At 36.0% G+C, this 24,159-nt stretch overlaps 3 protein-coding genes across 3 annotated transcripts; all 3 read right to left on the bottom strand.

Moving 5' to 3' along the window:
• Window positions 1-3,850: 3,850 nt before the first annotated feature.
• On the bottom strand, window positions 3,851-4,854 carry LOC308525260 (olfactory receptor 8J1-like; the record flags this gene model as incomplete). The annotated part of the gene is made up of 1 exon (XM_081100047.1): window positions 3,851-4,854. Exon 1 carries the CDS (start codon window positions 4,796-4,798, stop codon window positions 3,851-3,853), a length of 948 nt encoding a protein of 315 aa, XP_080956173.1. The 5' UTR covers window positions 4,799-4,854.
• Window positions 4,855-12,956: 8,102 nt separating this feature from the next.
• On the bottom strand, window positions 12,957-13,907 carry OR8K1 (olfactory receptor family 8 subfamily K member 1; the record flags this gene model as incomplete). Its single annotated transcript, XM_081099981.1, has 1 exon — window positions 12,957-13,907. One exon carries the CDS (start codon window positions 13,905-13,907, stop codon window positions 12,957-12,959), a length of 951 nt encoding a protein of 316 aa, XP_080956107.1.
• Window positions 13,908-19,707: 5,800 nt separating this feature from the next.
• Window positions 19,708-20,649, bottom strand: OR8K5 (olfactory receptor family 8 subfamily K member 5; the record flags this gene model as incomplete). The annotated part of the gene is made up of 1 exon (XM_081099993.1): window positions 19,708-20,649. One exon carries the CDS (start codon window positions 20,647-20,649, stop codon window positions 19,708-19,710), a length of 942 nt encoding a protein of 313 aa, XP_080956119.1.
• Between the last annotated feature and the right edge of the window lie 3,510 nt (window positions 20,650-24,159).

Below are 24,159 nucleotides of genomic sequence, written 5' to 3'. Positions count from 1 at the left end.
GCAATCTGCTCTATTTTATTTAAATAAAATAATTCTGATCAAGATTCTAAAAACCGAGCTCATGATCTACTAGTAGTGACAAACACAGTTTCAAAAGCGAAACTTTATCAACAGAAGACCATCACCATTTTCACCAACATAAAAGTAGATTCACAATTTATCTATGAACATCTCCAAGAGACACTTCCCACCCTGATCTGCATATTCTGTCTTTATCCTATGTCTTGATGATGTCTAATTGTCACTTCTTTTGGCATCTATTTCAATCCACTCATTCCCTCATTTAATAATATATGTTGGGAACTACTAATTTCCAGACACTTGAGTCTGAAGATAGAGCATTGAAAAAACAGACAATATAGTAGACTACAAAGAATGAGAGCTTTATCCAAATTTTCTTTATTTTTCTGGTCTCTTTTCCTCTCATTTTTTTTCCTACTTTCAGAACAAAAAGACAAAAATAAAACTCTGACATTTGTACATACAAACCATTTTACTTCATAAAAAATAAAATATGAATTACATTTGAAAAGCATATGTGACCTTTTAGGGACAATCTTGTCCCTAAAAATTTTTATAATCCCAACTCCACTCAACTGTGCTAACATCTGTGGACATCCATTGGTATCATTAATATAACCAGTCTTCATTTGTCAATAACAATATTCCCTCCATGCTTTTCTACTTTTTTTCCTTGCCATTCCTAGTCCCCTTCCCTACAAACAAAAAGGATAATTGAAGGGAAAATTCTATTTATCCTTCAAAACCTGTGGAAACATCGCCTCTTCATTGAAAAGCCATTTCCCATAGTGAGTTACCATATTTCATATTTGTGTTCTAGAATCACTTTAGACATACTTCCCTTATATTTCTTCTCACATTTATAACAACCATCTGTTTGATACCTCTTCCCCTGATATACATAGACATTTATGATTGAGAGCCATGCTGCCTCTTTGTTTTTTTCCCATTTACTGTTACAGCATCTTCTAAATGGTAGTTAATATGGAATAAAATATTAATTATTTATTAATGTAAGATTACTATAATAATAATTATAATAATAATTATGTTTGAATATTTCTTCCCCTTATTCTTAAGTTATATTTTTTGTTTTGGAAACTATCTCTAGGAACATCTTGGTGACCTTTGTCTAATATCGTTATCTAATATATATATATATATATATATATATATATATATATATATATAGTGTCTAACATCTATTAGGTGAAGAGGTATAGAAACAGATAGTTGTTATATTGGTGATATATATATATATATATATATATATATATATATATATATCAGTATATAATTTTGCAATTTTTTGTGAATTAAAAAATCTTAATTGATTGCCTATTATGTATTATATATCTTTCTGGGTCTTGAGGTCATAACAAATAATGGTCAGAGTTATCCATCAGGAAGCATAGAGTATAAAATCAGAAAGATGGAAATCAAGCAGATTGAGAATAGTGAGTTAAAATAATCTAATAGAATTAAGTGCTGGATACAAAATAACATATGAGAGGAGGCCCTGTTACTTGAAAACTTTAAGGGAGGGTAGTGGAGGTAATGTTTCCCTGGGTAAATATAAAAAACAATAAGGAAATAGTTAAGGAAAAGATGGTTTTTAGCAGAGAACATACAAAGAAAATGGAGTGTAAGTACATGTAGGATTTCCACAAATCCTAAATGTATGAATGCGTAATGCTTATTCAACCTTACCTTCCAGACCTGGTTCTGACTTTAATTACCTACATGAGTTTGGGAAAATCACTTGAACATATTGAAACTCAACTTACTCATCTAAATATGTAAAAAAAGTGCTTCAACTAGGTTTTCTGTTCACTTCCTTCTAGTCCTTCAGTTGTTCTTGTCCATTTCAAACCTAGATGATCTTGATACTTCCATCAAAATGAATACAATCAGAGAATAACATTATTTATCTTTAATTTACAAAATGTATTTCAAACTTTTTTATTCTAGTCCATTGTATTTAGCCTTTAATTTTTATCTTGAGCTACTGTAGCAATGTCATTACACATCAAGGAGTCAAAGACACAATTTTAAAATATAATTGCTAACCTACCTGGATTAGATGGTCCTATTATTTATCCTTGCAAATAGGGTCTGGGTAGCAGATGATTGCATGGTTTTGTCAGTTCCTCTGTCCCAAAGGATCTTAACTCAAAGCATGATGCAAGCAAATTATAAGAAAAATTACAGTCCATGCTCACCTGGGATGCCGAGGAGGGATGAAGCATTGTTAATGTGATTTCTCGTTTTTGAAGAACTGTGTATCTATGGCTCTGCCTTTAGTATAATATTATTGATCTAAAGTCCTAACTCTTAAAATGCTATACTTGTTTTTAAACATTATTTTTTTCCATAGATTATTAGTGTCAGTCTTCAAATTTCGCTTTTAAAAGCCGGTAGGAATTGCCTTTAAAATTTTTTGACAAATACTTTTCAGTAAACTGTGTATCCAATTCCTCCAAGGACCGTGCCCTCTCAATACTGTATGCACAAGGCATTTGGTAAATGTTTTGTTTCTTAGCTGGTATCCTAATTGCTCTGAACTAGATGATGAATAAGAAATATATCATCAAAGTAGTGTGTGTGGGGGGGAGGGGTGTATTTGTGTTTTTATATACTACTATGAATTTTAAATTTGCCCTTAGTTTTCAATTACACAAATATTTCATTATAATAATGAACTCTTTGTCTCAAAACAGTGGTCATAGTAGATGATATAAAACTTTTTCATTCTTAGCTTTTCTTACTATCTTTCTATTTTAGGAATTGTGATGACATTTGACTCCAGTTTAGAAATTGTTTCGACTTTGTTTTCTCATGGATCATAATCTTATTCTTTTTTAGTTGAATTTACTGGGGTGACATTGGTTCACAAAACTATACAGGTCTCAAGTGTACAACTCAGCAAAATATCATCTGCACACTGCAACATGCATCAATCTCTCCAAGCAACGTTTCTTTCCTTCCACGTTTCCCCCACCTTTTGTCCACCTTCACCAATCCCCCTAATACCTTTTCCCTCTGGATATCACACACTGTTCCGTATATATAATTTATATATAGTTTGTTTATTTGTTTAACCCTTTCACCTTCTTTCATCCAGCCATGCCCAAGCCCCTTCCCCTCTGACAAATGTCAGTCTGTTCCATGATTCATGCCTCTGTTTCTCTTTTGTTCATTGGTTTATTTTGTTCATCAGATTCCACATATAAGTGAGATCACATGGTTTTTGTCTTTCTCTGAATGGTTTGCTTCACTTAGCATAATAATCTCCAGGTCCATAAACTCACCAGTGGTTTATATTGTTTTATTCAAATGATATTAAGAAAGAGTTAAGAAGTTTTATTTTAGATATACTTGTTAGTTTAATTTTGTTAACTTAGTTAGTAAAAGGATTTTAGCCATCTTTCATTACAATTCTTCAAGATGAAACAATCTGTTATACCCAAAGATATCCAGGAATTAAAAAAAAAAACACAAAAAAAAATAAGAAAGATTGAATGACTTACTTATCTAATTGCTCAGTTTTAACTTATTTATTTTCTTATTTTTCTCCTGACTCCCAGAAATATTTATTTCAATCTACATACCTGCATAATCCTTAGCAAAGTTAGTGAATAACACCTAGCCTCTGTATTAACCACATAACAATAAGACCTTTAGTTTATTTTTTAACTCCTAAATCTTGGCCACTTTTAACTCCAAGGATTACTTGGAAACCTGTGAGTCAGCCACCTGACCTTTACTTTATCTGACACAGTGGCAGCCTATCTTGCCCCTCTCTTCACTCACCTACAGAGCTCTAAAATCACATGGATTTAAAAGAACAGAACACATTTGTCAGCAATCTCTTTAAGGCAGCCTTCACGTCCTTATTCCTCAGGCTATAGATCATGGGATTCAGCATGGGGATCACAAGTGTGTAAAACACAGAAGCCACTTTATCAGTGTTTAGTGAATGGCTAGTTCGAGGCTGCAAATACATGGATAGTAGTGTCCCATAGAAAACTGTGATGGCTGTCATATGGGAAGCACATGTGGAAAAGGCTTTTTTCCTTCCTTCTGATGAACGTATCCTTAAAATGGATAGAACAATGTTGAAATATGAAACGAGAACTATAGTCATGGAACAAACCAAATTTGTAGCTGCAGATACAAAAATGACTGTTTCTGGGAAGTAAGTATCAGAGCAGGACAAGGCTAACAGAGGGACAGTATCACAGTAAAAGTGATTGATCACATTGGAATAGCAGTAAGACATAGAGAATACAGAAGATGACGTCACAATAGCTGTGGAAAAGCTATAGGCATAAGTGAGTGATACCAGCAGAAGGCAGATCTGGCGAGATAAAACCACCATGTAGAGCAGGGGATTACAAATGGCGACATAGCGGTCGTAGGCCATCACGGCTAACATGGAAACCTCAGCTACAATGAAAACCAAAAACCCTCCCAGTTGGGTGGCACATTCATAGTAGGAGATGGTTTTCTTTCTTACTAAAAAGTTGATCAGCATTTTAGGGGCAATGACAGTAGAGTTGCCAAGATTGATGATAGCCAAGTGCCGGAGGAAAAAGTACATGGGGGTCTGAAGTCGAGAGTCAATACTGGTGAGAGTGATGATGCTCAGGTTCCCAGCCAAGGTCAGCCCATAGATGGCCAGGAAAACAAAGAAGAGTGGAATCTGGAGGTCTGGACTGCCCGAGACACCTGTGAGGATAAACTCAGTGACCCAGGTGAAATTCTCAGGAGCCATGAATGAGTTTGGGAATTCATCTGTTTGAGGAAAAAAGAAGTGGTTAGAAAGGTTAAGGGACTACCATTATGGCAAAGGCAATTTCTTAGGTGAGATTTCCTGTAATCATGTGTGATTCTAACACAGTTATTAAAGTTTCTAGATCTAATAAATAAACATTTCAATCATTTGAGAGAGAGAAAAAGCAAGTACAGCAATTTAAACAGATGATCCAGCAGTATACATTTTTGAGGATTTACTCCCTACAATCTTATTAAATTATGAGGATGTTATGACTTTGCAAACAAACATTTGAAGCCATGATTCATCTGATGTCTCTTGTATTGAATGGAAGAAAGGCTAGAGAAATAGTATGTCCCCAATTAATTGAAAAAGTCTTCTTATGATTTCTTCACCCAAGACTTCTTGCTTTTTTCCCCTTCGAAATAGGTGATTCTAACCACTATTCTGCCCCATTTTTTATTCTATCTTCTATAACTTCTACTAGTTAGCACTTTGAACTTGCATATTCTACCATCCATACCTGTTAACTGATTTTCTTACTTCTTAATAACTCAGTCAGAAATACATAAAGGTATGTCCACAGATCTATTTTTCAGGTTACTGATTATCTTTTTAGCTTAAAAACATTATATCTGTAAAAATTTTATGGCTTTTGTAATTCAATCCACTTTGCTTTACTGGACACAACTTCCTTTTTTCTCTTTCATGACTCTTTTCCTTCTTGCCCCTCAAGTTTATGCAAATCCTCATATTCCTTCCACTGTTTTATTATAACCTGTAATTTTATTTATATAATTTTATAACATTATTTTAAGATTTTATAAAGCATATCCCACCTAAATTTTTATTTTTAACGTTCTCTTGTAGGTCAGTAGATTTGAGGGCAACCCTGTAAATGAACATTTTTTTCCTTGGTTTCATTCTTTCCTTGAGAATATTATAAAGTTTCTGTCCTATCTGTGCTGAGCCAGCACAGCCAAGGGTTCGGTGAGCCTGATAGGTGAAAGGGCGAGGACTACGCCCTCCATCTTACCCTGGGTCCTCCATTTTTGGGCAGAGCCATGTGCTCAGCAAGGCTTCTTCCCGGAAGCCCAAGCCTCTGCTAGCCACACCCAGGATTTCTCTGCACTAACCAATGATAATCAAGAGAAGTGCACGCCATCAATATGACCACATCCTGTGTAACGAGACACCGACTTGTGCCTGGCCAATCAGCAGGACCCACAGTCACTTCTCCACCCCTTATTCCACTCCCCTATAAAACTCCTCTTCCCATTGGGCTAGCCCTCTCTCTGCCACTGGGCTTACCGTTGCATCGGTGAGTGTGGTCGGGGAGCCGAACTAGTTCGAAATAAAGGACTCTTTGCTTTTTCATCGGACTCGCTGGCTCCCTGATGGGCTCTTGGGAATCTTGAAATCTGGGCATAACAATAGGGGGCCAGCGAAGGATGTAGAAAAGACAGACAGAGAGAATAAGCTGGGTCTAGGTGGATCTTCCTGTGCCTGGCTGAGGCCACAGAGGCAAGCTGAGCCTTTATTTTATAGCCAGAGGTAAATAAGGTAGTGGTCACCGTAGTTACAATGTTCTTGTGAATTTCACTTGTTTTGGCAGCACTTGCTGCATCTCCCTCAGCCCATTAGCTACCCAGATAAGATCTAGGGAGCATCATAAAGTCAAGCTTAATTATATTAAGAGGGCTGTGCCCTCTAAACTGGGACTTGTTTGTGGCTTTGCCAACAGGTCAGTCTGAGGCTTAACCCTATACCCGCTCCCTACACTATCAAACCAGGAATCAAGCCTTGCTCCTGCTTATGCAGTGTCTCTCCTCAAATAGGAGCCCTTCTTTTTGAGGTCTCCTCAACTAAAACCTTTGCAGACTTTTTTTACTATCAGATAAATGGCTTATCACTTCATTGATGACATTTTATGTTTCCGTACATATATTTCCTGTATGTTAGCAGATTGCATAGAAAAATTTTTGAGAGAACTTGTGATGGATGGTTACATTCTAAAAAAGGATTATCATTTGGAGTTTAGGTAGTTGTACGGTATAAACAGTTTTCTCTCACATCCTATGAAACATGCAGTTTTCACTTTAGCTAATAATGCAGAAACAAAACTTTGATATAAATCACCTCAGTGAGCAAAATTCCATTTCTTCAGTAGTGATATAATTTAAGTACATAAGATGTAATAATGTTAGCTTTCATTTGGAAACATAAATAGCTGGATGATATTTAAAGCCTTGTATTCTAAACATGTTGTAAATATTGGAAACAAGCCTTACTTTTAATAATGTATTATTTGATTGTATACAACGTCCAGTTCTTTCAAAAATGAAAGTTGAGTGGATCAGTTTGAGGAATAGTTGGGATCTCTTAAAGGCCATTATAGAAAAATAAGATACATATTTTCTACCCACCTGTAATGGAGAGTCTGTGTCAGCTTCAAGTGAGAATCTCTGTGTGGCTGTGGCAGTAGGAGTTTACAGGCTGTATAAACCTTTGAGACCCCAACCCTGAGGCACTGATGACTCTAGGATCCCCGAGCGGCCTTTTACATCTTTGGGGAAGATGCCACCTGGGATGGTTCCTTAACTAGATCTCCCTTTAGGAGTTCAATCAGATGCTCCTTGAATCTCCTCTGTGGCAGTCTGGACTTACTTTAATGAACTTACTCATGTATTATTGCCATTTTGAAGGTTTATCATCACACAATGAAAAAGATAAGTCAGTAAATGTTAGTATCCTTTCTTGGAAAATTGAAAAAAAGAAAAAAATACTACATGGAAAAAAGGTTTCAATGCTTAGCCTTTTCTCAGTATTTTTTTTTTTCAAATTACTATGCACAATAATGAAACATTTATTAGGATGTGAAAAATCCCTATTGTTTATTTTAGAAATGAAAAGCAATACTATATCCTGTTATATGTAGAAGGCTACTTATTACAGCATTTTTCAGAGTGGCAAAAGAAATAAAAACATACAAACAAAAAAATTTCCAACAAAGAATGCCCAAATACAATGTGACTGACCTGCACTCCACAATAGTATGCTGATATTAAAAAAATAAAAATAAAGCAATAAAATAATGCTTTTTGGCCAAGAAATATGCTGCTGATGAATTCTCAAGTAAGAAAGTTTCAGGGAACATGATGTATTACAATTTTTTTTTGAATCACAGAATTTAATTTGCTTGCTGTTACCAATTTGTTCAAATCTGGCCCCCTTGCTTCCAGAGAGAGCATGAATGCAGACCTTGAGTTCCACAGTTACACTGTGAAGAATTGTCTAAATCCATGAACATCTAAATCTTGAATCAATCAGTCATAGAATATTTAGTACAAAATAATCCAAATGCCATTCAGTTTTGTGAATTTTGCCAAAATGAGAAATCTTGTAGTATCTCATTTTTTCCCAGGTTTAAAGGTGTATTTTTTTCAAGTGAAATCACACAGTAGTTGCCCTTTTGTGCCTGGCTTATTACACTTAGCCTAATATCCTACAGGTTAATTCATTCTGTAGCATGTGTCAGATTTTCTTTCCTTTTCAAGGCTGAATAATATTCTATATTATGTATGCACCACATTTTATCCATCAATAGACATAAGATGCTTCCACCTTTTGGCTACTGTGAATAATGCTGCCATAAATATGAATGTACAAATATCTCTGGAATTCTTGCTTTCAAGTCTTTTGGGTAAAATACCCAGAAATTGAATTTGGGGTCATATGATAAATCTATTTTTAATTTTTTGAGGAATAGCCATTCTGTTTCACAGCAGCTACACCATTTTACACTCCCACCAACAGTGCACAAGGGTTCCAATTCTTTCTCATTCTGGCCAATACTAGTTCTTTACTATCTTATCTAATAAAGAGGGGATATGCAAAATTGACTGTCATGCCGTAACTGTCAAGATGGCTACAACCACAGTGGAGGCAGGGATTACATAACACAAGATGGCTGCACCCATAGTGGAGGCCAAATTCCTGTAATGAGCCTTAACATGCAATCAGCAGGGACCTGTGGCTGCATGGTGCTGGGCTGGGGCAGGGGACCTGAGGCTGCGCCCCAACCCAGCGGGGCTTGACAAGGGTGGGGCCAGCCAGGTCTGGATCTCGCCCAATGGGGGTGGGGCCAGCTGGGTCTGTGTCTTGTGTGATTTTGAGGAGCCATGGGTGTGCGGGGACTTGACTCTGGGTCCTGCAGCACACCCCAGACTCTGACAGGAGAAAGATTTTTATATACGTTTTACTAATTTTTCTTTTATCTCTGACACTTCTATTATAGAGAAAGGCAAATAGCAATATTAAAATATTTCCTCTAATTAATCCCCTTTAAAGGGCATGAATTTCATGCACTGGGCCCCTAATTTTTATGAAAATAGACACCTTGATGGGGGTGAAGTGGTATCTCATTGTGATTTTGATTTATATTTTTGTATTAATTAGTGATATTGAGCTTCTTTCATGTGCTAATTGGTATATGTCCATCTTCTTCAGAGAAATATCTATTCAAGTCCTTTGCCCATATTTTTTAATTGGAGTGTTCTCTGTTACTGAGTTGTTGGGTTTATTTAAATATTCTGGATGTTATAATTCCTCATCAAATACATAATTTAAAAATATCATTTTTTTCCTATTCTGTGGGTTGCCTTTTCACTCTGTTAGTAGTGTTCTTTGATGTACAAGAGTTTTAAATTTTGATTAAGTCAAATTTATCCATTTCTTATTTGTTGCTTCTGCATATGGTTTCATATCCAGAATTCACTGCCAAATCCATTGTCATGAAAGGTTTTCCTATATTATCTTCTAAGCGTTTTATAATTTTAGCTCTTATATTTAAGCTTTGACTCCCTTTGAATTAATTTTTGTAAATGGTTTAAGGTAGTAGTCCAACTTCATTCTTTTGCAGGTGGACATCTGGTTTCCCCAGCATCTTTGTTGAAAATACTGTCCTTTCCTGTACTGTCTTGGCATCCTTGTTGAAAATCATTTGACCGTATATGTGAGGATTTACTTCTGAGTTCTGGGTTCTATTTTTTTTATTGTTTAAAGTATTACAAATAGTAGTATGTACTAGTATGTCTCCTTTTTTCCCCATTGACCTCCCCCCTGCCTCCCCTGCCCCCCTGGCACATGCCCTCACCCCTCTAGTGTCTGTGTCCTTTGGTTATGCTTATATGCATGCATACAAGTCCTGTGGTTGATCTCTTACCCTCCCCTACCCTCCCCTGCCTTCCAGCTGAAGTTTGACAGTCTGTTCGATGCTTCTTTGTCTCTGTATCTATTTTTGTTCATCAATTTATGAAATTCATTATATTCCAAAAATGAGTGAGGTCATGTGATATTTATCTTTCTCAGACTGGCTTATTTCGCTTAGCATAATGCTCTCCAGTTCCATTCATGTTGTTGCAAATGGTAAGAATTCCTTCTTTTTTTACAGCAGCATAGTTTTCCATTGTGTAGATGTACCATAAGTTTTTAATCCACTCATCTGCTGATGGGCACTTAGGCTGTTTCCAAATTTTAGCTATGGTGAATTGTGCTGTTATGAACATAGGGGTGCATATATCCTTTCTGATTGGTGTTTCTGTTTTCTTGGGATATACTAGTAGTCCTAGAAGTGGAATTATTGGGTCAAATGGAAGTTTCATTTTTAATTTTTTGAGGAAATGCCTTACTGTTTTCCTCAGTGACTACAACAGTCTGCATTCCCACCAGCAATGCAAGAGCGTTCCTTTTTCTCTGCATCCTCTCCAGCCCTTGTCGTTTGTTGATTTGTTGATGATAGCCATTCTGACAGGTGTGAGATAGTTCCTCATTGTTGTTTTGATCTGGGTTCTATTTCATTGGTCTATATGTTTTTCTTTATGCCAGAACCACACCATTTTGATTACTGTACTTTTTAGCAAGTAGATTGGTTTGGGTGGTATGCACATTTTAAGAATAAATCTTCCAGTTAATGAAAAAGGATGTCTTTCCACTTATTTGTGTCTCCTTTAATTTCCTTTAGCAATATTTTATGGTTTTAAATGTACAAGTCTTCCACCTTCTTGGTTAATTTTACTCTCAAGTATTTTATTATTTTTGATGCTATTATAGAGGGAATTGTTTTTGTAATTTTCTTTTCATATTGTTCATTGTTAGTATATAGAAATGCACTGATTTCTGAATGTTGACTTTGTATCCTTCAACTTTACAGAATTTGTTTATTAATTCTAACAGATTTTTTTGTACAACACAGTTAACCTGCTATTTAAAAACACTTTTTAAATACCAATTAAAAATTATACAATAAATATATTCTCATTGATACAAATTCAAGCAAGCCAGAATAATATAGATTAAAAAGTGAATGTGTACCCTTCACATCCACTATTCCTCCCTCCCAACCAATTGCACTCTGCTCCCCAAAGGTAACTGCCATTAACAGTTTGGTATTTGCTCTTCCATGTTTAGTTCTTTAGTATTACATTTTTAAAATTCCGTCCTATATGGATGATACTGGAGAATGCTATTAATATTATTTAACTTTACTCATAGATTGTGTAAAGTAATGGAAGTAATAGAATTTGACAAAAAATATATATGACCAAGTTTTTGAAGTATAGTATAAAAATGTTGGTCAAGAAAATAAAATTCATTCATAACAATAAATGTGCTTAGGGACAGGATCTGAAGCTAACATGGTAAATACAACTGATATGATTAGATGATGCAATTTTGTATTTCTTTTAGTTTGTTCAGTTTGTTTTATTCCATTTTTTAAAAAAGTTGAAAAATTCAAGTTTTATTGAGATTACAATTGATAACAATTATATTTATTTTGGGTGTACAATTTAATATTTTGATATACAAATATATATTATGAAATTATTACAACAATCAAGCTCATTACCATATTCATCATCCAAACTTGTTTATCATTTATTTTGTGGCAAGAACACTTAAGATCAACTCTTAATAAAATAAATTCCAGTACATTCCAAAAAGGGGGAAATAAATAAAATGCATGGATTTGAAATAAAGAGACCTTGGTTCATGTACTGGTTAATGTCCTCACAACTATTACTTGGAATATGACAATAGATTGAAAAAAGCATGATTGAGGTAATGTATATATTTTTAAAAATCTAAATAATGCTATTTGAACAACAAGGAGAATACTAAGATGTGACTAAGTGGGACACAATGTGAATGAAGCCTAGTGTTTCCTGAGTCCATGCAAAATATTGTCTCTGTGCACACGAGCTCATGAAGGAGATAAAATAGACATGACTGAAAATGCATTTCACCTTGGGTTCTACCAGTTATCTTTCATCTTTGTTGCTACTGCTATAGATTGTTCAACGATATTGAAGTCATTCCAACAGGTGGCCAGTTAATTCATTTATCTTGAGTTTTCTAATCCAAAGTGAGCTTGGGTACCAGGAGGCTTCAATAAGCCAAAGTTAGCCACAGTGTGAGGACCTGTCAATGGTGACTTTTTTCTTTTTTGTGGTCCCTAGTGAAAAAAAATCTTCCCATATACCCACTGTATCTTTGAGATAAAAGTTATTAACTCAATCTGGTTTGAAAATGTTATTCTGAGGTGGCGTGCTTTATATCCTATATAGCCTAGGTTCTTTTAAAAATTAAAGTTATTGGGGTGATAATGGTTAATAAACCTAGATTCCTGAAACAGTTTGTTCATGCTGTGTTATCATCATTCACACATTTGCTTACTTTCTTGCCTCCTGTCTTCACTGCACATTCTTCTTGGTTTAATCTTATTTATCTTTAATATACAGTGACTACTATAAAATATATATTACTATTTTTTCTGGTTAATTTTACACCATTTTAAATATTTAGGACTTTTTTATGTTTACCTCTGTAAGTCTAAATTCAAACAAAAATTTTATGTGATTTTCCTTATTTCTAAGTAATTTCAACTCTCACCTTGAAAAATAACTCAGAACTTCGATTATCTGGCTACAATATATATCTTATTGAAGTGAAGAAGACTACAGGGAGATATCAGAGAAAAATGTTTCATCCAGAAGAGGAAGAAAACATAACCTGGTAAAACATTTCTAACTTTTGATGCTGTAATTGGACTGACAGAACATTAAGCAAAGTCCCACCTTTGCCACTGAATATTAAGATTTTAAGTAGGGATTTTGCACTGATTAGTCAAAGTTCTTTTCAGCGCATCTTTTACTTCTTTGTTCCTTAGGCTGTAGATCAATGGATTCAGCATTGGAATCACCAGGGTGTAAAACACAGAGGCCATTTTGTCAATATCAAAGGTATGGCTGGATTTGGGTTGCAGGTAAATAAACAATAAGGTCCCATAGAACACGACCACCACCGTCAGATGGGAGCTGCAGGTGGAGAAGGCTTTGTACCTCCCCTCAGGTGACCTCATTCGGAGAATAGCCACAAGAATAAACATGTAGGATACAAGAACAATCAAGAGGGAGGAGAGCAAGTTACAGCCTGAAAAGATCAAAATGATCAGTTCTAGTTCATGTGTGTCAGAACATAGCAGGGATATTAGAGGGAGACAGTCACAGTAAAAATAACTGATGATGTTAGAGCCACAGAAGGACAGTCTAAATAACTTAATTGTGAGGAATAGCGACACAAATGTACTGTAGAGATAGGGCATGAGTACCAGCACCCATCGCACTTTCTCTGCCATGATGACCACATAGAGAAGAGGTTTGCAGATGGCAACATAACGATCATAGGCCATTGCTGATAGAATAAACAGTTCAGTGATAATGAAAATCTCAAACAGTGCCAGCTGGGTGGCACACCAATTGTAGGAAATTGTATTTTTGTGCACCACAAAGTTTGCCATCATTTTGGGGCCAATGACAGTGGAGTAACCGAGATCAGTAATGGACAAATGTCTAAGAAAAAAGTACATGGGAGTATGTAGCTTGGAGTCCAAATGGGTCAAGATAACCATGCCCAGATTGCCCAACACTGTGATCAAGTATATGACCAGGAAGAATCCGAAGAGAGGTGCCTGCAGCCCAGGGTTGTCTGTGATCCCCATGAGAATAAATTCAGTCACCTTGCTCACTGCAGTATGATTGTGTTTCTCCATATGGTTCTTCTAGTTAACCTGTGTAAGGTATAAAATCAATACAACTATCATTGGAGATGCTATCTTCTATGAGAATTGAATACATAATGTATGAGATACAAAGACATATTCTTGGTCTTAAATTATAAATAGAGACTCCTCTTCCCATCTGGCCAAAGCTTTGCATATCTACATTCACATTGATAATTAGCTCTTTTGATTGTACCGTAAGTTTCTGACAATAATTTTTTGATTGATAACATATCCATTTCAATGGCATCCATCTCGAATAAATGTATTGCAGCTGCACAATTAGAGAAAGAGACAGGCTGCCTCACCTCTAAAGTTCCCATTTACAAAGCCCTGGGTGACCTAGGTAACTTACTGCTTGAATAACCCTGCTTTTGCCTTCTTGCATTTTGTCTCAGTGTTGGCTCTGGTAGGAAATACCTGAGGCTTGTCCAAATAGTAAGGCCCAGGTGTGTGCCCGCAAGCATCCCTCGCTGATAACATCACTATTGATAGTCTGAGACTGATACAATGCACACAGTCATTGAAACTTTGGTAAAGTATGCTTTAAAGGGGCAAGATACTTTGAAGTGGTTGTTTTGATATACTAGTAGCTATTATGACCTCCTTTTTTGATCCAAAGTCATCTGAAGTACAGTATGTCAAAAGACCTACCTACTCTATTTCAGCTTTTTCAATATTTGAAGTAATTTGTAAACAAACATAAGCACCTGAATCATAATCTTTGCATTATTGACAATCACCATGTCTCTTTAAAGTAACAAGACAAAAGGCTTTCTAAACAGTTGGTGGAGTGATTGAGAAAAATCTGAAAAAAAATATATATATATTAATACTTTTCATTATAAGTTCAGCTTATTTACCAAATACAAAATCTAAGGCCATGATATGTAAATTTTAGTATTTTGTTATTGCTATCTTAGTCCTTATTTGGCACATCTGTTGTTCTTGCTTATGGAGACACTTCTAATGATTTTCCAGTCATATATTCCTCTTTGCATACAAATGACTTGATCATTCTGATTATTCATGAACTCTTAGTGAAGAGGCATGGAAAGAAGAATACAAATGACTATCAAGCACCAATAAAGGACGCATTGTGTGCTAAGCACCGTTCTGAGCACTTTACATATATTAACTCTTATGGCCCACACAATAACTGTAGGGAGTGAACAGTACTATAACCATATCAATTTGAGAGTCAAGGAAAATGAGGCACAGGGAGGGAAATAAATTAACCTCGGTCACTCAGATAATAGATGGTGAAGTCAGGATTCAAATAAAGCCATGATGTCTTTGGAATATATTTTTATAAGCACAATGCTTCCTTTATGTTAAGGTCACCCTGAAGAGATAGGAAATGAAAAGCGGGACAGAAAGGACATTTCATAAATAAAAATAGACAAAAACCCTTGTTACTATCGATGACTGAAGCAGTACGTCCATTGGAAAACTAAGATGGTGTAAATATATAGGGCAGAGTGTCAGGTCTGTCCTGCCCATTACTCCTATTGATGGCAGATATGTATCGTGCAAAGAAAAAAGACAGTTTTGCAGAGCATAATGCTCTTCAAGATCTTTGGTGATAATTCAGTTTAAGCTGTTTGCTTAAATTTTCAAACCAGAGTTTTCTACTCACCTGAGTGGAGAATCTGCTTTGACTTCCTACTGTTTTAATCATCAGTTGTTGGAGAACATATTTAAATGTTTTTCTACTCTCCTGACACTCATTTTGTTCAAGTTTTAATCTGGTAAAAGGGTTGCAAGTAATTACCCGAGGGAGAGAGCACCTGGATTTCTGTTAATTATTCTCAGAATATCCCATTAGGAAAAGTAAAAAATATTTCTTACCTGGGTCTAACTAAAAAAAATAAATATGCAATATCACTAAACACCATAATTATTCATATGCCTTTGTCAGTATCTTGTACATTATACACACATACACACAATATGTGAGTAAATGAATTGACTTCTTAAGAAAATGATTCAACATTTGATTGTCATGAAACAATGTCTTTTGACTTGTATCTGCCAATAAATCAGTAATAAATCTTTTCTTCAGCTGATTACAAAGTATCTTTCATCTTTATCTGTTTTTAAGGATTTTTCTTTATCACTGCTTTTCAAGTTTAATTGTGATGTGCTTCGGTTTAATTTCCTTTTTGTTTATATTGCTTAGAATTGTCTTAGCTCCTTATATCTTTAGGAGTATAGTTTTTTTAATGAAAATAAATTGGGAAGAAATTTTTTTCAAATATATTTTTATTATTTCAGAGAGGAATGGAGAGGGAGAGAGAGACAGAAACATCAATGATGAAAGAGAATCATTGATCAGCTGCCTCCTGCTCTCTACCTTTGGAGATTGAGCCCACAACCAGGGCATGTGACCCCCTGGTTCATACGCCCACGTTCAACCACTGAGCAACATCAACTGGCTGGAAGAAATTTGGCCACTTCTATTCCAATGGTTTCTCTGCCCCACGTGGTTCATTTTTTTCAACTTGGACCCACATTTAAATGTACAGTATGTAGCTTGTCATTGTTCTACAGATCACTGAGACTATTTTCATGGTGTTTATTTAGTATTTTGCTTTCTCTCTGGCTTCATTTGGGTAGTGTATATTGTAATATGTTTAAGTGTAGTTATCATTTCTTTTTCAGTGTATAATCTTCTATTATTCTCATTCAAAAATATTTGTTCATATTTGATATTACATTTTAACCACTAGAAATCCTGTTTGATTACTTTTTAATATTTTATTTGTCTCCTCAAAAGGTTAGTGTTGTTATTAAATCATTCAATTATATTGAACCTTGTTTTGTACTGATCTCAGCCTATCAATATTCAATGTTGTGGATGGACCAGCCCTTGTAGTTTCCATGGTCGCGAGATGCCCTTTGTCAATAACCAACAGGAAACTTTAAAGAGATACAGGTTTATTAATTACAAGACCTGAAATTACACAGCACATCTGGGCCAAACATCAAGAAGCCTCAATGAGGGGATGCAGCCTGGCTACTTATCTAATTGTGTGGCTGGCAATGTGTTTATTCAAGAGAGCAGTCTTTTTACCCAGCCCTCCAAACCTTCTCCCCACTGGCAACCATCAGTCTGATCTCTCTATGAGCCTGTTTTTATTTTGTTTGTTCATTTATTTTGCTCTTTAAATTCTACATACAAGTGCAATAATATGGTGTTTGTCTTTGTCTGACTTATTTTACTTAGCATGACACCCTCTAGGTCCATCCATGCTGTTGTAAATGGTAAGATTTTATTTTTTTTAGGGCTGAATGGTATCCCATCTATATATATAAAAGGCTAATATGCTAAGTGTCCCTCCTACCGTCCAAACAGCCACTATGATGTGCACTGACCACCAGGGGGAAGATGCTTAATGCAGGAACTGCCATACTGCAGTAACTTGGGTGATGCACCCCAAAACCAGAGAGGAGGGATCCCAATTCCTTACAGGGCTACATGATTCCACCTTTGGCCATGGGTTATGTTGTTGCTGGGGCACTGTTAGCCCTGAATCTGGTTTACTGCACGCTTGCATTTGTGTTCCACACCCTGTATGACAGCAACTTTGCAGAGTGCCCTCTCGCTCTACAGGACCCCTCTGGGGGAAGTCAGAAAGTGGGTTTTGGCCTGATTTCTGCAGGCCAGGCCGATGGACCCCACCTGCCAGAGGACCCTGCTCACTCTGCAGATGCCCTTTGAGCCGTGGAGCCACCCAGGTGTGGCCGGCCAGGGAGGAACCATGGGAGGTTGGCACCAGGTCTTGTCCAGCCCATCTCGCCCAGTCCTGCCCCACTGGCCATCTTCTAATTAATTTCCTTTCAATATGCATGAATCTGTCCACTGGGTCACTAGTTGTATATACAAAGTAGCCAGATTATTATGACCGGCCAGATTATTATGACGTCCCCATCAGTACTTCATTGACACTTCCAAAAATACTGAATATTGAAAACTTCCTAAGCAAATACTCTCAAGGTTTTATTATTATTATTACTTGCATAACTAATTCACTTCATTGTACTGATGGGGTGGTCATAATAATCTGGCCACTCAGTATATATGCACCACCCCTTTTTTTATCTCTTTATCTACTGATGGGCACTTGAGTGGCTTCCATAGCTTGGTTATTGTAAGTAACCCTGCAATGAACATAGAGGTGCATTTTTTTTAACTTGTTTTTGGATTACTTTGGATATATACCCAGAAGTGGAATTGCTGGGTCATAAAGCAGTTCCAGTTTTACATTTTTGAGGAATCTCAATACTGTTTTCCATAGTGATAGGCTTTGAAGTGGATGCCTCTTTGAAATTGATATCGGGGCATCCAAAACCTAAGTCAGTAACTTGCATAACAAAAATAAGATTGAAAACAAACACAAATATCAGGGCTTACACTACAAACATATACATGTTTTAAAGTCTTTGCCTGAAAATTCCACCATCACTGTTATTTCAAGATCTATGTTAATCATCTCCTGAGTAAGATGATGTGTTCCATATAGCTAGTATTTGTGATTGGATTGTGACTTTTGTGAAGTTTATGTTAATGACTGCTGTAATGTTTTTGTGTCTTCCTAGAAATCTTCAATTTTTTAAACAAGGATCAGAAAACTCTTTTTGAAGCTTATTTTCAAACTATATGAGTAGCAGTCTTAAGTAACTTTTATTTCTGAGATCTTTACATGTATTATTAATTCTATATTATAACAAATAACATATTATTTCACTTATATGTAGAATCTAAAGAGCAAAATAGATGATAGAGAGATTAGACTGATGGTGGCCAGAGGGAAGGAGGTTTGGGGGGCTGGGTAAGAAGACTGCTGTCTTTAATAAACACATTTCCAGACACACAATTAGATAAACAGCCAGGTTGTGTCCTCTTATTGAGGCTTCCTACCTGTGTGACCTCTGGAGTTTTCCAGCTTACAGTTCTCTGAACATTCTTTTAACAGCCTTATGGACTTTCACTGTAGGCATGCCCAATATAGGGTTCATCCACAAACTCAAGATCTTATTATAGAAGAAAGGATGATCAATAAGAGAAAGAGACGATGTATGGGAAACAGAGAGCAACATGCCAGAAGTATGCCATCATTATCTGTAGTTACTTTAAATGTAAATGAGTTAAATTCTCCAAAGAAGAAGTTTAAACAAAATCATTATCCATCTATATGTTGTCTGCAAGAAACTTACTTTATTTACACTGCTGTAATAAGTTAAGAAAACAGAATAAAAACAAAATTGAAAAGGTCCCTAACTGAAAAATAATGACAATAAAAACACAGAAAGAAACACATAGTTTACTGAGGTAGAATTTAGTAGGTGTTTCAACTGAGAGAAATATCAACTCCTATGGTATTACTAAAAGAAACCTTAAATCAAAAGCAAGAGCCGGGCTGGTCTGGCTCAGTGGTTGAGCTTCAACCTATGAATCAGGAGGTCTCAGATCACTTCCCAGTCAGGGCACATGCCCTCAGTAGAGGGTATGTAGGAGACAGTTGATCAATGATTCTTTCTCACCATTGATGTTTCTATCTCTCTTTCTCTCTGCTTTTCTCTCTCTGGAATCAAGAAATGCTAAGGAGGAAGTATCATTTAAGATCTAAAATATGAGGATTAACTTGGCTGAATATTAGGGAAACAATCTATTTGTACATTATAATTAGTTTTGCTCTGAATTAAAACAAAGAATGCAATTATATATATTAGAAATAGTGACATTTGCCTTTATCAAAGTTATTAGGACAATATTCCATATTGAATATTAAATACAAAGTTTACATGGATTCCTAAAGACCCTGTGGAAGGCATTTTTTACCTCTTTGTTCCTTAAACTGTATATCAAGGGATTAAGCATAGGGATCACTAAAGTGTAAAACACAGAGGCCATTTTATCAGTATCAAAGGAGTGAGTGGATTTGGGCTGTGTGTACATAAATAGTAGCGACCCATAGAATACAACCACCATTGTCAGATGAGAACCACATGTGGAGAAAGCTTTTTTCCTGCCCTCTGCAGAATGCATTCGAAATATGGCAATCAGAATGAGAATGTAAGATACCAAAACTACCAGCAGGGAAGAGAGCAAATTAAGTGCTGAAAATAATATGATCAGCAATTCTATTTCTTGTGCATTTGAACAGAGCAAAAGTACCAAGGGCACATCATCACAGTAGAAATGATTGATGACATTAGAGCCACAAAAGTCCAATGTAAAAATCTTAATAGTGAACAGTAGAGCCTGAAAGATACTGTACAGGTATGGAATACCCACCAGCACATGACAGCGTCTCTGGGACATAATAACATTGTAGAGCAAAGGGTTACAGATGGCCGAATAGCGGTCATAGGCCATGGCTGATAAGATGAAAAATTCACTGATAATAAACATAAGGAAGAAAGCCAATTGGGTGGCACATGCATAATATGAAATGACATTTTGATCCATAACAAAATTCACCAGCATCTTGGGACAAATGACAGTGGAATTGCCAAGATCAATGAAAGCCAGCTGTTTGATAAAAAAATACATAGGTGTGTGTAGGCGGGAGTCCACCTGGGTCAAGATGATCATGCCCAGGTTGCCTACCACTGTGATTGTGTAGATGATGAGGAAGGCCATGAAAAGTGGAACCTGTAGCTCAGGCTGCTTTGTGACTCCCATGAGAATGAATTCAGTCAGTGATGTTAGATTCTGTTGGCTCATTGTGTCCAGATAGCTCTGCAAAGAAAAAAGAGGTTATTAGCTTTCAATGCAGTGTCACCTAAACATAATTATAATCTTTGCAGGCAGATTGAAAAAAAATCCTATATAATAAAAGCCTAATATGCTAAGTGTCCGACCATCTGTATGACTGTTTGACCAGTTGCTATGACACACACTGACCACCAGGGGGCAGACGCTCCAACTGGTAGGTTAGTTTGCTGTTGGGGTCCTGCCAGTCTGGACTGGGTGAGCCAGACTGGACACACCCTGGGGCCCTCCTTCGGTCCCTCCCTGGCCACAATCATGCACCAGTGGGGTTCCTCAGCTTGGCCTGCACCCTCTCTCAATCCAGAACCCCTCAGGGGATGCCAGAAAGCTGGTTTTGGCCCAATCCTGCAGGCTAGGCCAAGGGACCCCACCGGTGCATGATTCTGTGCACCAGGCCTCTAGTTTTTCATAATAAGGGATAGAAATAATTCCCACATCTAGTTTTAAAATTAAGTGATAGAATCTTTTACTTTCTTAGAGAAATGATGCACATGAAACACACACTGTTATGACAGATTAAACTCTAACTAGAGTCAACAATGTTTGGAACATATCCATTGACTTTTTAAAAAGCCATGTACATATTAGAAATATTTATTTCACCTATACAATGGTATCACAATTTTTCTTTAGTACACTTAAATTTCTGTCTGAGAAGTCTTGTAGAATTTTGATTTTCTAAAAGAGAGACAGAGATAATGTGAAGTTAATGATGTTTAAGATTTTAGGCCCCTCATTTGAACTTTTAAAGATCTAGGTGGAGCCCTAACAATACAGTCACAAAGTGATGTATTTAAAAGTTGCAAATGTAAGATATTTTAAGCTGAATCAAGCACACTTTTTCTTTCCATTCCAACTTTGACTCCATCATAGTCAACTAATATCATAGTGCATTGGCGAGTGCACAAATATTTGTGGGGTCCAACTAAGGAGAGACTGAGTTAATAATACCTTATTTGATATTTAGTGGGTGTATTTATGAAAGCCAAATTTATCATTAATAATGCTATCTATTCTGGTGTTGGAATGACTTCTAAGAACTCTCTTACTACCCAATATGCTGAGATATATCTAAAATTTCACTAATAAAACTACTACATTTATACTTTTGTAATATTTGTGAGTACTTGCTCATTGACAACTGAAATTTAAATTTTTTTTTCCATTCTAAATAAATATTCACATTAATGCCATCATTTACATGTGTAACCTTTTTTCTTTTTTAAAAAGAAAATCTTCAAACTTGTATAAGCTTCAAAAGACATAAAATCTGGATCCATTTCTGCTAAAATAGTTAATATCAATATTTAGGCATTTTAAATATTTAATTTTATATGCTTTCTTTCCTCTAATATGATATTTATATGCATTAATTTATTCCTCCCTTGTAAATATGATAAAAAAGCACATTAATATTTATATGAGTAATTATTGAATCTCATATTACTGTCACTTTATTTCTTGAATTGTACAATGGAGTTATATAGAGTATAACGCTGTGATTTTCAAATGTTTCAATGGTAAGCCCTGTCTTCTTCATTTCATAAAATTTACGTGGGAAGTCAGGAAAACGAAGTGGAACTGCTCTGATTGAAGACAGTGAAGCTGCGTTAGCTCAACCCACTCGTGTTTACTTCCTCTTGCACTGAGTTTCTCTTCAGTGAAAATCTGGAACTCTGCAAGCATGATTTTCAATTGGAGTTCAAAATATTCAGCCAGTTAAAACACAAAATAGAGTTATGTAATGTAATGCTCAGCTTTAGACTGGCCAGCTATCAGGTAGAAACTCCTGGGAGCTTGGCACAAGGTCCAAACCGACAGTTAAGAGCAGCTGAGGCAGGAGTCACCCTATGGCTGTTGGCAGAATTCTAGGAATCTATCGTTTTTTTGGTATCCATTTAGCCTGTCTGATCCAAGGATTAGTGAATGGGATGGGCAGCGGGAGGCAAATGTGGAAATTCGTGAGCCACTTCTGTTCCGCTTTCCTAGATCAGGTTGTCTGCTGTTCCCGCCTTGATCTCACTCTGTTTTGGGGATCTTTCCTCTTTCACAAATAAGAACATTTGTTGCAGGGCCTGCTATTGTGGGCTTTCCTATAGAATAGGAGATGCACTGGATTCAGCAAAGGAATTCTGAATTCCAGCACCAATCCCCACAAGCTGAAGTCTTCAGTGCTTTGCTAAGAATTATTCTGGTGTTATTTGAGTTTAGCTCCATTGTTAGTGCCAGTTATTCCTCTCTCAGAAGATATCTAGATTCTTTCGCCCTGCTCATTTTTTTTGATATTTATGCTTTAATTTTATTGTGATAAGAATACTTAATATGAAATATACCCTGTTGAAGATAAATACAGTCAGTGTGTAAAAACAAACTGAGTAGTAAGCAGCCAGTAGAGGAAAAAAGCAAACAACTAAATAAACATACAAGTTTATCATTGGAGTTTCTCCTTACATATAAAAAATGTATATCTTATAGTAAACGTATTTGTAGTATATAAAGCATTGCATGGGTAATACATGTATAAAATACATTTTCCCCACAATTACATTGAATATTTTTATATAAAATAATATTTATCAAATATTACATAACATTAAAAGTTTTTGTTGTTTATCTGTAATGCAAATGTAATTGGGAATCCTATATTTTATCTGGAAAGCTTAACTTCTTCTTTACTTGCAATATCTAAATGCCACTATCGACTTACATAAGTCAAACGAATCTATGATATTTAGTTAAGTCATAGGATTTAAGGCCCTAAAAATACCATTCTGTGCCAGGGAACCCCAGCTCACAAAGGAGATAATGAGTTTTTGTGGCATTTTAGAATCAGCTGTGAGTAACCATAAGTGTGTCCATACTCAGAAGCCAAGAGTAATGGGAAATTACCAACACCATGGTGATAACCAAAGCACAATTCCAATCTACTCGCCTCTAATGAAGAATTGGATTTCCGTCTCCTAAGTTACTCTTACCTTTTCTTTAAGTGGGGAGAATTTAGGCTTGTCCTTTTTTGAGATGCTCCCTGAAGAAGTCACATATAATTGATGCTCAAATAATTTGAGAGACTTTTAAAATTCTACCTCGTGGTGCCTGCTAATGACCCAGAGCACCCTGTGCATTCCCTAGTGAGAAAATGTAAGGGGCAATGCCAGGGAGGAAACTGAAAACAGCAGAGATTACCTAAACAGTCCCTGGAGGCCTGCATGATGTAAAGGTACTCACTCACAGAGTCAATGATTAAAGTAACTATGGAAAATACTTTGGCATAACTTTATCCCAATAAAACCAGCACTGTTCCAAAAAATTGTGATAAACTTATAAATGACATTGCATAGGATTTTTCTTTGAATTAATTAATGAAATAAAAATATGGGGTAACTACTAGATTAAAAATATATCACTGGTATATTCAGGGGACATCAAGCTCAGATAAACCATGTAATTTGCCCTAAGTCACAT

The sequence above is a fragment of the Myotis nattereri genome (assembly GCF_964212035.1).
Source record: "Myotis nattereri genome assembly, chromosome: 9".
In the NCBI taxonomy this organism is placed as follows: domain Eukaryota; kingdom Metazoa; phylum Chordata; class Mammalia; order Chiroptera; family Vespertilionidae; genus Myotis; species Myotis nattereri.
The sequence above is the reverse complement of the archived record's forward strand: the minus strand, read 5'-3'. Positions and strand labels throughout refer to the sequence as shown.